The 16,051-nt window shown below is 45.2% G+C and overlaps 1 protein-coding gene across 1 annotated transcript in view; it reads left to right on the top strand.

Moving 5' to 3' along the window:
- The first annotated feature begins 5,519 nt into the window (after positions 1-5,519).
- niban2a (niban apoptosis regulator 2a) overlaps positions 5,520-16,051 on the top strand; it is a 300,778-nt gene continuing 290,246 nt past the window's right edge. The window contains exon 1 of the mRNA XM_072488298.1: positions 5,520-5,845. Within this exon, the coding sequence (XP_072344399.1) occupies positions 5,791-5,845 (55 nt within the window). The 5' untranslated portion in view covers positions 5,520-5,790. The remainder of the gene's footprint in view (positions 5,846-16,051) is intronic.

The following is a 16,051-nucleotide window of genomic DNA, read 5'->3' as shown; positions in this document are numbered from 1 at the left end:
ATTAAAACATTATTTGAATGTAAGTCAGATGTACTGCAACAAGCACCAGCACATTAATGAATTACCGTCATTCGGTGTTCAAATAATATTTACAGAAGTACTGAGCTTTATTTAATGAGGATTTATACCGTGCTTTGCTGAATTGCAGCCTTGTGACTCACTGTTTCTTACCTATTGTTCTAGATACAAAAATTAAGGTGGATTCACCCATCCCCCATTTTACTATGTTGATACTGTTGCCATGGCAGTGAAAATGTCCCGAAAAGAGGAACAGTTTACCTGATTTAGAATTTTCATCTAATGCTATCATTTTAGTCCAAGGTTTTTCAAACTCAGGATCACTACCCAGGGGTGGGTTGAGGGCGGGTTTCAGGAGGGTCGTGGAACGATCGGTTGTGGCGTTCCGATTGTGGGAAGAAGACTCCAACGGCCGGGACCGGCTTTTAAGATTGCCAACCGCGGGCAGTTCCCCGATTGTTCGTGCCTTTTGAGGGAGTGGCGCAAGGCTGAGCTGTGAGCTGGCTACCGTGTGTGTGGGGGGGGAGGAGTGGGGGCATGGGCTGACAGGCGTCCACGTGGGTGTGAGGCTAACAGTGGAGGTCCCAGCTTGGAGCTCCACTTTGGTGCTCGTCCTCTGCGAGCTGCTCAGTTCGTCCCCTTCCACCGATCGGCAGTATGCGACCTGAGGCTCCGTGGTCAAGCTGTTCAACGGCCAGCAAAACGTCCGCTTGCACTCCTATGATGTGAAATACTTGTCGGGAAGTGGTCAGCAGTCTGTGACTGGGGTGGGTGCAGCTACTGGACAGTGAGAGGGAAGCCAGGCCAGGTTTGTCAGTGAGAAATACTGATAAAACAAGGCCAGTCAAGAGGGCTGACACATGTCAACACTGGAAGAAACCTACAGTCATCATTTTGTGTTGTCACTCTCCAGAAACCAGGAATTAAGTCCTTTTTGTGAGAATGGAGAAGGAGATGACTTGGATGTTAGGATAGTGCAATACAATGGAACCAGTAAGAAATACTATGACATTGTATGTGTTTGACAAGTTACCTATTTACTCTAAAGACATAGAATCACAGAATTGTCTGTGCAGAAGGAGGCCAATATGCAAATATATTTAAAACAAAGTTTGCATGTCAATGTATGATGCACATGTTCAACTGAAATTTTTTAAATTTTTAGTAGTAAAAAGTCATAAACTTGGAAAATCAGGTTTTGGAAATAAAGTTTCAAAGTAAAAGGAAGAATGCCAGCCACGACCAGCCTTTAAATATGAATGATGGAGTCTTTACACCAGAGGCAATGGCAGTGAGAAGGTCATGCATCCAGCATGTACACTGATGCCCTGTGCGTTCCTGCTGTGGACGCAAAATTATGGAGGAGAGATTCCTCCATTATGTAGCTGCCAGCAAGCAAGCAACAGGACTATGTGAAGAACTGAAGATGGGTCATTTTGTAATAAGGAAGAGAGGACCAGAGACACAAACAGGCCTGTATCTCATAATTGAATCTAATGGAGAGAACTTCCCAGGAGAGTCGACAACAGGAAAAGGCAGTGCTGGTGTGAGCCGTATCCAGAGCTCCAGGGCCTCTGGTGAACAAACAATTAAGAAGAAACCGAAATCAGGAACAAAGCAGTACAAAGATGATTTCTTGAGGCATGGCTTAATTGAGCCAATGTAAATCAGGATGCAAAGCCCATGTGTGTTACATGCAGGGAAGTACTGGCAAATCGAAGTTTAAAAACCTCAAGGCATTTGAGGACTCAGCATGGCGAGTTCGAGGACAAACCTCTTGACTTCTTCAAAGGATGAAGCGAGAACTTAAATCTTCAGCTGAAGTCCTTAGCAGAAATGTAACATTGAATGACGAAGCAAGTGAGATTATGAGGACCAAGCAGGCTCACCTGCCACATTAAAGGTAAGCAATAATGGTGTGTCGCGAAGGTCGGCCAGTGAGGATCGCTAAGGTCGGCCAGCATGGGTCCCAAAGGTCCGATGGTTGGTAAAAGTGTGTCCCAGGAAAAAAGTTTGAAATACACTGTTTAAGCCTATAGTCTGTGACAAACATATGGTACAAATGTCATGCTATACTTCAGCCATTGTGATAATTCCATTCCATGATTCTCAGTGTTCAATCATGACAGCTCACCTGACAGAGAAGCAGATGATGTTAAGCAAACAAAGGAGAACAGGCTAAGCATCCTCCTTGGGCTAAGGGTACAAAAAAAGCAAGAACAGACTGTATTATGGATAATAGTAACATATACTGAACTCTTGTTCACAGGGTTAGCAGTATAGTTTACTATCGTGGTAACATTCCCACCAGCCGACAGATTTTCTCATCCCCTATTTCCTGAAATTACAGCTCAGAAGGTGATCGCCATGATCAAACTGGTCTTTGGCTAGTCAGGTTAGAAAGGACTTGCCTTTCAAGCGCGCAGGTCATCTCAAAGCAAATCACCTTCAAATACGTATTTTTGACGGTTAGTCACTGTGGGAAACACCGTGCACAGCAAGATTCCATGAAAAACAGTGCGGTAGTGACCATCTGATAACCTGATTTTTCACAGGATCACAGATTTAAAAATTTTTTTTAGAGTACACTATTCTTTTTTTTTCCAATTGAGGGGCAATTTAGTGTGGTCGATCCTGCACATCCTTTTAGGTTGTGGGGGATGAGATCCATGCAGTCACGGGGATAATATGCAAACTCCACATGGACAGTGACCCAGGGCCGGGATCAAACCCGGGTCCTCAGCGCTGTGAGGCAGCAGTGCTAACCACTGCGCCACCTTGCTGTCCTCCAGGATCACAGAATTGGTACAACACAGAAGGAGGCCATTTGTTCTATCATGGCTGTGCCAGCTCTCCTTACGGGCAATTCGACCCAGTGCCATGACCTTCCTTTTCAGATAACAGAATAATTCCCTTTTGTAAGCTATTGAGTCCCCACACTGTCAGGCAGTTCTTCCACTCACTGGGTGAAAAGGTTTTTCCTCCTGTCCCCATTGTTTCTTTTGCCAAGTACCTTAAATCTGTGCCTTCCTGTTCTCGATCCTTCCCCAACGGGCACAGTTTCTCCTTCTCGTCCAAACCCCTCATGATTTTGAACACCTCTATCAAACTTCCTCTCAACGTTCTCGTCTCCGAGGAAACAAGTCCCAACGTCTCCAATCCGTCCATATAATTGAAGTTGCTCATCCTTGGAGCCATTCTTGTGAATCTCTTTGTGCACTCTCTCTAATGCCTTCACAGTTTTCCTAAAGTGTGGCGCCCAGAACTAAATGCAATACTCCAGCTCAGGCGGAACCAGTTTTCTATACAATTTCAACAAATCTTCCTATCTTTTATACTCTGTGCCCCTTGTTATGGGCCAGGGTTTAGAGAACCCCAAAGTGTATCAAGGAGTTCACCTGACCCACAACATTTACTAGACTGTGGTATGGGGAGCACACGGCCCACTCTACAGGTGTGGTACAGCAGAAATGGAAAAGTATTTTTTAAAACAAAACAATGTTTATTCTATTAACTCAAGTTAACCTTTTTAAAACAAAGTGAACATCTTAGAAACCATTAATTCAAATACAACCCCCAAAGAATACACCACTACGTAATGCATATGCTGTCCTGTTAACATCCAGAAGACTTACAAAAACACATAACCTTTAACAGAAGCACATCAGGTTAAAGTCGCTACTCAGAACATTTATAATTCTGAATTCACCAAATGATCAAGAGACAGTCTTTTAATTGCAAAGATAACAGCAGTACGGCTGCTTTGTCTGGCTTCAGCTCCAACACTGAAAACAAAACCAAAAAGACACAGACACACCCAAGCTTTTCTCAAAATCAAACTCGAAAGCAGAGCCAGAGCTCAGCTCCACCCACACTCTGACGTCACTGCAGTAACATGAGCAGCCAAACATTTCTTAAAGCGACATTCTCATGGCACCCTATGAATAAAGCCGATGATACTGTATGCTTTATTAATCTCCCTCTCAACCAGACCTGCCACTTTCAATGATTTGTGCACATGCTTTCTGCAACAGCACCTTCCAAAGCCACAAACTCTATCACCTAGAAAAGCAGCAGATAAACGGGTACACCACCAGCTGTGTGTTGCCCTCCAGGCCACACACCATTCTGACTTGGAACTATATCGCCGTTCCCTCATTATCACTGGGTCAAAATCCTGGAATTCTGTCACAAACTGTGGATGTACCTGCACCACGTGGACTGCAGCGCCACAAGAAGGTGGCTCGCGACCACCTTCTCAAGAGCAATTAGAGATGGACAATAAAATGCTGGCCTCGCTAGTGGTGCCCACATCCCGTGAAAGAGCAAAGAAAATATGCACGCTGGTCCTTCTGTTCCTGCACCCCCTTTAGAACTTCACCCTTTATTTCATAGTCACTTCACACTTGTCTGCATTGAATTTCATCAGCCACGTATCTGTCCTTTTGAAGTTCTCCACCCTCTTCACAGCTCATAATGCTTCCAAATTTGTTATCGCCTGTAAATTTATCTGAAGTGATGTTGGTTGAGGAATAGCTATTAACTGAGATGTCGGGGAGCAATCCTCTGCTATTCGTCCAAATAGTGGCATGGGATCTTTTCCATTCACCTAGAGGGCAAATAGGGGGAGGGGGTCCTCATTTTGGCATCTTCCTAAGTGTAACATTTCCTCAGCACTGCCCTGAATCAGATGCCCCATGTCCTTAGAATCCCTAAAATGCAGAAGGAGGCCATTCGGCCCATCAAGTACTCACTAACGCTCTAAAAGAGCAACTTACCTAGGCCCACTACCACACCCTATTCCCTCAACCCCACCCAACCTGCCCATCTTTGGACACTGAAGGGACAATTTTAGTCATGGGGCAGCATGGTGGCGCAGTAGTTAGCACTGCTGCCTCACAGCGCCAGGGATCAAGGTTCAATTCTGGCCTTGGGTGACTGTGTGAAGTTTGCACTCCCCCCCCCTGTGTCTGCGTGGGTTTCCGCCGGGTGCTCCGGTTTCTTCCCACAGTCCAAAGATGTACGGGTTAGGCAGATTGGCCATGCTAAATGGCCCCTTAGTGTCCAGGGACCTGCAGGTTAGGTTATGGGGTTATGGGAATGGGGCGGGGTAGATGGGGAAGCAGACATGAGTACAGTGCTCTTTCAGAAGGTCAGTCCAGACTCAATGGGCCGAATGGTCCCTCTCTGCACGATAGGGATTTTATGATTCTATCCATCTGAGCTGATCATCTTTGGTCTTGCTGTGGCTCAAACCTTAACAATTCCGCCTCCTGAACCTCCTAAGCCCTTTGTCAATAAGTTCTTTATTGGTTTTGCCCTTTGTAAAAGGGGGGCAAGGGGCGGGCTGGGTCGCATCTGTTTAGTGAGACTAGGGGATAAAAACCTTCTGTTTGAAAAGGGTACGTGTAGCAGCCGAAACTTTAGAAAGTTTAAGGTAGATTGGCGCATGTGCCGTTTTCAAACCCCACCCCTAGTGAGGGTAAAGGAGGCGGGGAGTGTGGAGAGCGTAAAACTTGTTTGACAAGGAGCAGGGCAGAGGGGGTGCGCCGAGCTGGGATAGCCTGGATTGGAGTGAAACCTCCCTGCGCCTGTGAGCCCAGTGCAGCCAGCTCACCCGCCTCACTGGGTCGGAAGTCTTTGCATTTGTGCCGGGAGTGAATTCCCCCCCCCCACGATTAGCTCCAAGCTCGTTTATTGCTGGGCGTGGGCGAGTGGTGGTCAAGCGCTGTGTGAAGAGGGGAGCGATTGCTTTTGATTTAGTGAGGCGCAATGGGGGATGTAATTTCCACTCACCTTGATGAGAACCGGCGTCAGTTCATCACAGGTAAGGAGAGCGACTCAGACCTTTCAAGTGGGGTGGGGAGGGGGAAATCAAACATTTTATTGCGTTTTGGCAAACACGTTAAAGATTCCATTGACTGTCTTAGTTCTCGTTTGTGTGTGTGTGAGTTTCTCGGTTCAATTTCCCATTGTGATTGATTTTGTAATTGACAACTTGGGAAGTTTGCGTTGGAGAAGCTTTGTTCTAGGCAGCTGCCCGGGCAGTCGACCTCCCCCTAGTCTTTTCATATTTCCATATGTGCATGCACTAGGCGATAAAGGCAAGTAGACGGGTCGCCGAACGGAAATCCATGATATCTTGTCAAGAGAGTACTCGTTTCAGTGGTCAGGGAAAGGATGTCCTTTCTTTCCCTTCGCCTGTATCCAAGTTGTGTAATTCTGGAAGGTGTGGTCCGACCCCGTGCAAGCTTGCGTGTGATTAATTATGGGAAATAAATACTAAGATTGTCCTTAGGATATTTTCCAGCTCACATCTCCTGAGTGTGAACTGGAAATTGTAATGGGTTACACTCTTTCCCCCCCCCCCCCCCCCCCCCCAATCCCCCATACTTTCTGCCTCCTTCAGCAGCAGCTCATGCTGGGCTCCACCATTGGCAACTTGGTTAATTAAGGACCTTCATGACTGGAGTGGGATGTCCTGAGGCAGTTCCTGGGTGGGAGTCGAAGAATAAACAGGAGAACTGAGCCAGTGTGGTTGGAGTGATATGTTTCACTCGGGCTTTTATTTTAAAGATGGGGAGAAATGCCCCAGCGAGGTTGGAGGTGGTTGAGGGAGGGAGTTTCAGGGTGTGGAGTCATATGGTTGAAGGTTGTACCACTGATGCTGTTTGAGTGCAGGGAAGGGGGAGGTATGGTAGCCAGAGTTAGTGTGCGCCCAAGGGTTTGGAGGTTGTAGAGGTAGGTTCTTGCGTAAGATGGTCGTAAAACTCATGCATGGAGGAATAGGGAGCCAGTGAAGGTGACTGGGATGGAAATGGATACCAAACTGGACTGTGGTGCAGTGGTTAGCACTGCTGCTTCACAGCGCCAGGGACTTGGGTTTGATTCTGACCTTGGGTGACTGTCTGTGTGCGCAGTTTGCATGTTCTCTTTGTGCCTGCATGGGTTTCCTCCCACAGTCCAAAGGTGTGCAGGTTAGGTGGATTGGCCATGCTAAATTGCCCCTACTAAGTGTCCAAAGGAATAGGTGTGGTTGCAGGGATAGGGTGGGGGCTTGGGTAGGGTGCTCTTTTGGAGGGTCGGTGCAGACTCGATGGGTTGAATGGCATCCTTCTGCACTGCAGGGATTCTACGATTCTATGATTCATGCAAGATTGGGTGTGGCTGGGAAGTTCTGGATAGTTTATGTAGGGTGGAGTTCAGGAAGATGATGTTTGGAAAAGAAATTGAAGTTTGGAATACCAAAGACATGAATGAGGGTACTGTGGATGCATTAGCTCTCTCAGTATTTACCAAAGCGAACAACTCTTCGCGTTTAAGCCTGAAAGAAAGCCGTTTGGTATTGCAGACGTTGGAGAAATCTATATATTTTTTCTTTGCCCTCGCTGATATCTGTATTTCCATTTGAGCATGATATGAAATTTTGGAGTGGGAATGTGCTGGTTTTTCCGTTCACCACCACTAGATTGAGTCACTGAAGTCAGTATTTGAATGTGACTAACTCGGCCCAAGTCATTGATTTTAAAATTAGAACAGTCCTGGTCTGTATCAATTGAGTTGCGCCATAGCTTACAATGCTTCTCCTGTCAGGCCTTGCCCCATTTAAGCAGCAGGGGAAAAAAAGCGAAAATGATGCCGGCCTCTATGGGTGGACTGAAAGCTTGGCCTGTCTACTGACAAAGCTGATTGACAGTCTGTCTGTTTGCTGCTGGACTGTTTTTTTTCTTTCTCTACACTTTGTGTAAAAATCTGCTCACTAAGGCACCACTGCTAGCCTGTTAATCGTTACAGGGCTGTCATTGAGGGTAGTGCTGACTCAGGCACCAGTACTATAATTGAGATCCAGCATGCACTGAGCCATCACTAGTTGCCCGCGCCACATCATTGTCTCAGCAGCGGCAGTAACTGGTTTAGGGAAATGGAAGACCACATCTGTACAAAAAGAGGGTTGGCACTCTGGGTGTGCTGAGAGAGATTTCTTAAAAAAGTAAGGAGATTAGTAAAGGACGGACATGACCAATTGAGGAAGAAATGTTGTTTTTAGAAGGTTACTCACTGTGATTTCAATTGAGTACTCATGGTGACTAATGGCAGGAAATAACGAATTGCTTTTTGCAGTGTGGCTGAGAGAGGACTGGGTATTCTGATGTAAGATGAACCCAGTATTTGTTCAGCAGAATATCTCATTGCTTTTGAGACGAGCTGGTGTGTTATTGTTCAGCACACTTCCCACATGGTGCTAAAGGATATACCCTATGGGATGGGCTAGATGCAAGTTATGAATAACACAACGAAGTTTAAAAGAAATGCTTTGAAGATGTTGAAGATTGTGTTGGAAAATTGCAACGTGAACATTGGTCCTCAACGGCTCATCTGTAGGATCCAATTTAAAACTAAGCAAAATTGAAGCTTGAATACTTATTGAATGATAATCAATACTTGAATACAATGAAGCTTGAATACTTATTAAATGCTCAACAGCATTTTTAAATTCATGGGATGTGGGAGTCGCTGGCTGTTCCAGCATTTATTGCCCTTCCTTAACTGCCCTTGAACTCCTGTGGCTTGCTAGGCCTTTCAGAGGGTAGTTGGGAATCAACCGCATTGCTGTGGATCTGGAGTCACATCTGGGCCAGACCAGGTAAGGATGGCAGATTTGCTTCCTGAAAGGACATTAGTGAAGCAGGTGGGGATTTCCGACAAATTGGCACCATTAGACTTTTAATTCCAGATTTATTTTATTGAATTCAAATTTTACCATCTGCCATAGTGGGATTCAAACCCACAGAACTACCCTGGGTCTCTGGGTTACTAGTCCAGTGACCGACAACTGTGCCACCGCCTCCCATGTTGCCATGTGTTGTAGCGGTTATATGTTGTAGTATGTTAAAGGTATTGACACCAACACCACTATCGTGTCAGCCAATTAGGGATGAGCAATAAATGCTGGCCCTGACAGCAGTGCTCACATCCCATGAATAAATGGGAAAAACTACTTACTGTCTTGCACTTGATTGATAACTGAGACAGGTCCCCTGATGAATGCTTTCTTTCTCCACACTTGCTGCTGGTTATTTTCAGTGTTTTCTGTATTGACCTTGGGTTTCTAGCATTTGCAGTTTCTGCTTTTGATAAGTGTAAGGAGGTGAACGGAACAATTACACTCCTATCATGGTGCAAGTGGGACAGTGATAGCATCCGCACAATTAGTATGGCTGCTTCTGCCTGCACAGTTTGAGGCTGATACTTGACTCTGATATACTGAATATTTCTTTTAAATGTATTTTATTCCAAACTTGTATAAAAAGGTTACAAAACATAAACAATTCGGGGAGTAAACACACAACTATACGGTTTGTACTAATTTTTTTCAATCCCCCCCCCCCCCCCCCCCCCCACCCCCCTCACGTGACAAACAACTCCTCAAACACAGCCGCGAACATCCCTCCCCCTCAGCAAAGGTTTATACCAACAAAAAGGAAGGACGGTAGAAAGAGGGAAAATCGACCGTGGATATCTAAGGAAATAAGGGAGAGTATCAAATTGAAGGAAAAAGCATACAAAGTAGCAAAGATTAGTGGGGAGACTAGAGGACTGGGAAATCTTTAGGGGGCAACAGAAAGTTACTAAAAAAGCTATAAAGAAGAGTAAGATAGATTATCAGGGTAAACTTGCTCCGAATATAAAAACAGATAGTAAAAGTTTCTACAAATATATAAAACAAAAAAGAGTGGCTAAGGTAAATATTGGTCCTTTAGAGGATGAGAAGGGAGATTTAATAATGGGAGATGAGGAAATGGCTGAGGAACTGAACAGGTTTTTTGGGTCGGTCTTCACAGTGGAAGACACAAATAACATGCCAGTGACTGATAGAAATGAGGCTATGACAGGTGAGGACCTTGAGAGGATTGTTATCACTAAGGAGGTAGTGATGGGCAAGCTAATGGGGCTAAAGGTAGACCAGTCTCCTGGCCCTGATGGAATGCATCCCAGAGTGCTAAAAGAGATGGCTAGGGAAATTGCAACTGCACAAGTGATAATTAACCAAAATTCACTAGACTCTGGGGTGGTCCTGGCGGATTGGAAATTAGCAAACCAATGTTTAAAAAAGGAGGTAGGCAGGAAGCGGGTAATTATAGGCTAGTGAGCTTAACTTCGGTAGTAGGAAAGATGCTGCAATCTATCATCAAGGAAGAAATAGCGAGGCATCTGGATGGAAATTGTCCCATTGGGCAGACGCAGCATAGGTTCATAAAGGGCAGGTCTTGCCTAACTAATTTAGTGGAATTTTTTGAGGACATTACCAGTGCGGTAGATAATGGGGAGCCAATGGATGTGGTATCTTTGGATTTCCAGAAAGCCATTGACAAGGTGCCACACAAAAGGTTGCTGCATAAGATAAAGATGCATGTCATTAAGGGGAAAGTAGTAGCATGGATAGAGGATTGGTTAATTAATAGAAAGCAAAGAGTGGGGATTAATGGGTGTTTCTCTGATAGGTAATCAGTAGCTAGTGGTGTCCCTCGGGGATCAGTGTTGGGCCCACAATTGTTCACAATTTACATAGATGATTTGGAGTTGGGGACCAAGGGCAACGTGTCCAAGTTTGCAGACGACACTAAGATGAGTGGTAAAGCAAAAAGTGCAGAGGATACTGAAAGTCTTCAGAGGGATTTGGATAGGCTAAGTGAATGGGCTAGGGTCTGGCAGATGGAATACAATGTTGACAAATGTGAAGTTATCCATTTTGGTAGGAATAACAGCAAAAGGGATTATTATTTAAATGATAAAATCTTAAAGCATGCTGCTGTGCAGAGAGACCTGGGTGTGCTAGTGCATGAGTCGCAAAACGTTGGTTTGCAGGTGCAACGGGTGATTAAGAAGGCAAATGGAATTTTGTCCTTTATTGCTAGAGGGATGGAGTTTAAGACTAGGGAGGTTATGCTGCAATTGTATAAGGTGTTAGTGAGGCCACACCTGGAGTATTGTGTTCAGTTTTGGTCTCCTTACTTGAGAAAGGACGTACTGGCACTGGAGGGTGTGCAGAGGAGATTCACTAGGTTAATCCCAGAGCTGAAGGGGTTGGATTACGAGGAGAGGTTGAGTAGACTGGGACTGTACTCGTTGGAATTTAGAAGGATGAGGGGGGATCTTATAGAAACATATAAGATTATGAAGGGAATAGATAGGATAGATGCGGGCAGGTTGTTTCCACTGGCGGGTGAAAGCAGATCTAGGGGGCATAGCCTCAAAATAAGGGGAAGTAGATTTAGGACTGAGTTTAGGAGGAACTTCTTCACCCAAAGGGTTGTGAATCTATGGAATTCCTTGCCCAGTGAAGCAGTTGAGGCTCCTTTATTAAATGTTTTTAAGATAAAGATAGTTTTTTGAAGCATAAAGAGATTAAGGGTTATGGTGTTCGGGCCGGAAAGTGGAGCTGAGTCCACAAAAGATCAGCCATGATCTCACTGAATGGTGGAGCAGGCTTGAGGGGCCAGATGGCCTACTCCTGCTCCTAGTTCTTGTGTTCTTATGAAATCCTCCGCTGAACCCCTTAATTCGGATTTGAACTTTTCCAGCTGAAGGAAGTCATATAAGTTCCCCAGCCAGGCCGCCACACCCGGTGGCGTTGCTGAACGCCACTCCAATAGAATTCTTCCCAGAGATGCGAAGGCCACAATGTCGGCCTTCCTCCCCTCTGTCAGCTCCGGCTTCTCCCATATCCCAAATATCACCACAAAGTGTCCGGCTCGACCTCCTCCCCCACTACCCTTGTTAGCGTCGTGAACACTCCCGCCCAGAGTCAAATAATTAGTAATTTAATTGTCACAAGTATGCTGACCGTAACACTGCAATGACGTTACTGTGAAAAGCCCCTAGCCGCCACAATCTGGCGCCTGTTCAGGTACACAGAGGGAGAATTCGGAATGTCCAAATTACCTAACAGCACGTCTTTCGGAAACCCACGCAGACACAGGGAAAATGTGCTGACTCCACACAGATAGTGACCCAAGCCAGGAATCGAACCTCCAACTTTTCGCAGCCCCAGAACATGTGTGTGATTCGCTGGTCCCTGCCCACACTTCGCACAGTCTGCCAACCCTGGAAGAACCCACCCATTCTTGCCCAAGTCATATGTACCCTGTGTACCAGCTTGAACTGCATCAGGCTCACCCTTGCGCACGAGGAGATCGCATTTACCTTTGTAGCGCCTCACTCCATGCTCCCCAGTTCATCTCCCCTCTCAGCTCACCCTCCCATTTCTCCTTAATCTCCACCACCTGCTCGCGTCCCTGCTCTCCCAGCCAGCTATATATGTCCCCGATATTTCCCTCCCCTTCCATATCCAGAAGCAGCAATAGCTCCAGCAGGATGTACCTGGGGAACTCTTTCCAAACCTTCTGCGCAAAATCCCTTACCTGCAGCTACCTAAACTCACTTCCTCTCAGGAATTCAACGCTCTCCTTCAGTTTCTCAATACTGGCCATCCCCTCTTTCAAGTACAGATCCCTCGCCTTAACCAGCCTCACCTCTCTCCACTTCCTATAAATACCATCTATCTCCCCCCACCCCCGGCTCGAAACTGTGGTTTTCGCATAGCGGCGCTAACATCAAAATCCCTTCGATCCTGAAATGCCTCCTGAGCTGGAGGCCTTCCAGACCTTCACTGGACTGCACCACAGGGCTCTCCGCGTATTTCATTAGCGCCATTAGAAATTCCTCCGTCACCATAACACTGAAGCTGGACTCCCTACAGGATTCTTCCCCCATCCTAACCCATTTTACCCCCCTTCTTTCCCACCATTACCTCATCTTCTCCACGTTCGCTGCCCAGTAATAATGTAGCGGGTTCGGCAATGCCAACCATCCCTCTGTCTCAGTAACTGAGTGCTCTTTACCCTTGGCACCTTCACAGCCCATACAATATCTGATATAATATCCAGTTTTCAAAAGAAGGCCTTCATTACAAAGATCTGTAATATGAACAGGAACCTCTACAGAATGTTCATCTTCACCACTTGGACCCTCCCTGCCAGAGTCCTGTGCAACGTGTCCCACCTTTTCAGATCCTGTCTGACCTCCTCCACTCGAGATTTATATAGCATTGCCCATTCCCTCGCCACCTGAATCCCCAGGTATCTAAACCTATTTCTGGCCACCTTGAATGGCAACCACCCGAGATTGGCTCGCCGACCCAACTCATTCACCGGGAACACTTCACTTTTCCCTATGTTTAGCTTATCTGATTTACTGAGCATATTGAATTGTCCAGAAGAAGAATTTTAGATAAACTACTGTCCACGTTCACCCACGATCTGACTAGAATAGCATATTGTGCTAAAGGGCCTGGATTGGCCAATTGAAGTGATGGATGCAACAATGTTTGCATGAATTTTCTGCATGTCTTGTTCATCTCTGGAAGTTTGCAAAGTCTTAATGGCATGATTTTGCAGGTACAAAATTTGCAGTCTATCCATGGAAAGTGTATTTTGTGCAGGGCAGGCATTGGGTTCTTTTGTCTCAGGCTCCCATTATGTTACTGCATGGCTGTGCAGTTATATTTTCTGTACTGCATACATCAATTTGTCAGTTTTTTCACCGAAAAGGTTTACCAGCTTATATTTCAAAGTTACCTATTTGAAACGTGAAGGGCAGCAGAAATGATTTTGTATCTCTTCTGTATTTTGTGGTTGCTGTGTTAGTTTTGGCTGCTAATGGCCAAAAAATGTTCCCCACTTCCTCTGAATCTATGAAAAGTCCTTGTGGATGAAAGGAGAGTGAATGACCAACACTCTTGTGGAGATAGTTACTCAATGAAGTATTGTCTGAGCTTGTACATTCCATTATGGCTTTTTTTTGATGTTGAAATTCCATTGTGTTATGACAAGAAACTGGTTTAATCTGAACAAGTTAGACCAAGTATGCATCACCCATTTCAGATATGTCACCCCTTGACCTCCTTCAGGCAGCACAGCCACTGTATTTGAGAGGCTCTGATTTTAATTCTGTGTGTATGTGGTGCGATTAAAATCCCAGCTACCACAGCACCGTGCTAGCTGCTGTTCGAAGTGTCACGTTGTGCCCTGTGTGTTTGTCGTTTGTAAAAAGCCTGGGGAAATAGTTAGTGCTTGAGCTGCAGTCGAGGAAGAATGATTTGCTTTCAGAGTAGAAATGTTCTCAGGCTGGTGGTACTCTTGAGCAGAATCTGTGTCAAGATGGCGTTCCGCAGCTCTGACTGCAGTTTGTTTTCCTTGGACTCATTTGTGGTTCAATGAATTCTCGAGCAGAAATCCAGGCCCATCTGGCGTGGAGACGAGTCATCGTTTAAAATGTCTGAGTTGGGGTCTGTTTGGGTCTTGTGTGAATTAAGTTACTTCACTAAGACGATTGGTTGCAGCTATAAATGCTTGCATTTTAGTCAGGTGTCTAGGACTTTCAAAGGACTGCAGTGTGTTTCTTGTCACTTGAGTACACACACATAAGATGAGGTTGTTTAAAATGTTCAGACTGATGATAAGCTGCTGAATAATTTCTTTGATTCTGCAAGCTCTTGACTGCCAACTGAATGCGCGGCTGAGCCCTGTGAAAGTAGTACATAAGTCACAGTGCAATTATGTGAGGTGGAGTCTTGAAGCTGGATCCGGCTATGAACTGGTAGCTTTTCCTTTTGAAGCAACAAAGCTATACACGCAGTAATCTATTGAGGTTTCGCCAAAGCAACTTAACTAGAAACTGTGCGATATGACTGTTGTTATGTGGTTAGCTATGGTCGAAAATGTTTCCATGGATTCTGATCTTTTTTAAAAATAGAAGTTAAAATTAAAAGCTGGGAAGCATGACAACTTGTGCGTAGGATAATTGAAGATTTGGAAAGAGTTATGGGGAAGGGCAAGCGTATGAAGTGAGATTCTGTTTTAGTTGTGACTTGCTGTGCTGAGGTGTGAACTGAGGCCTGGATTGTTACATTGTGACCCTGTCTCAGTAAATGGCATTGTAACATGGGTGACATGCTAGCACAGTGGTTAGCACTGTTGCTTCACAGCGCCAGGGTACCAGGTTCGATGCCCGGGTTGGGTCACTGTCTATGCGGAGTCTGCACGTTCTCCCCGTGTCTGCGTGAATTTCCTCCCGGGTGCTCCCGTTTCCTCCCACAAGTCCCGAAAGACGTGCTGTCGGGTGAATTGGACATTCTGAATTCTCCCTCCGTGTACCCGAACAGGCAACGGTTGGGGCTGGTTTAGCACAGGGCTAAATAGCTGGCTTTTAAAGCAGACCAAGGTAGGCCAGCAGCGGGGGTTCAATTCCCTTACCAGCCTCCCCAAACAAGTGCCGGAATATGGTGACTGGGGGCTTTTTAAAGTAACTTCACTTGAAGCCTACTTGTGACAAAAAGCAATTTTCATTTCATTTCATTTCAGATGGCGACTAAGGGACTTTCACTGTAACTTCATTGCAGTGTTAATGTAAGCCTACTTGTGACAGTAATAAAGATTATTATTATTATTATTATTATTATTATTATAGTAATTTAAGACATGCTGATTTGATGAAACCATCAGGGAGTAGCAAACAGCCCCCAATGCCCTGGTGAAATTTGTTGCTACAAAGCTGCCTGGTTGTCTCGGGAATGTGGGGCTGGGAACTGGTTTTAATCCAGTACACATTTCTATTACAAAGTACATCCATCTTAACATTCGTACTACACTGATAAATCTTCCATGGCATTGTGCATGTGGTCAAGGCAAGTGTAGTCTTTGGCTAGAATGCAGGAAAATTGAACCTGGCATGTTGATAAATTTCAGTATCCTTTTTTAAAGTTGTGCATTGGTCCTTTTATTAAACCTGTTGAGATTTCATTTTTAATTTAATAAAATGCATGGCAATTTGGAAAATAGTAGAATTGTAGTTTCTCCAGTGAAAGTTGAGATGCTAAATTGGAATGCTACATGGCTGTAATTGATGTAAGGGTGTAATTAACAACATATATTTACATGGGTATTTGCATTCTAATTATGCACACAATTTATAC

This window comes from Scyliorhinus torazame, chromosome 22 (genome assembly GCF_047496885.1).
Source record: "Scyliorhinus torazame isolate Kashiwa2021f chromosome 22, sScyTor2.1, whole genome shotgun sequence".
Taxonomy (NCBI): domain Eukaryota; kingdom Metazoa; phylum Chordata; class Chondrichthyes; order Carcharhiniformes; family Scyliorhinidae; genus Scyliorhinus; species Scyliorhinus torazame.
The sequence above is the reverse complement of the archived record's forward strand: the minus strand, read 5'-3'. Positions and strand labels throughout refer to the sequence as shown.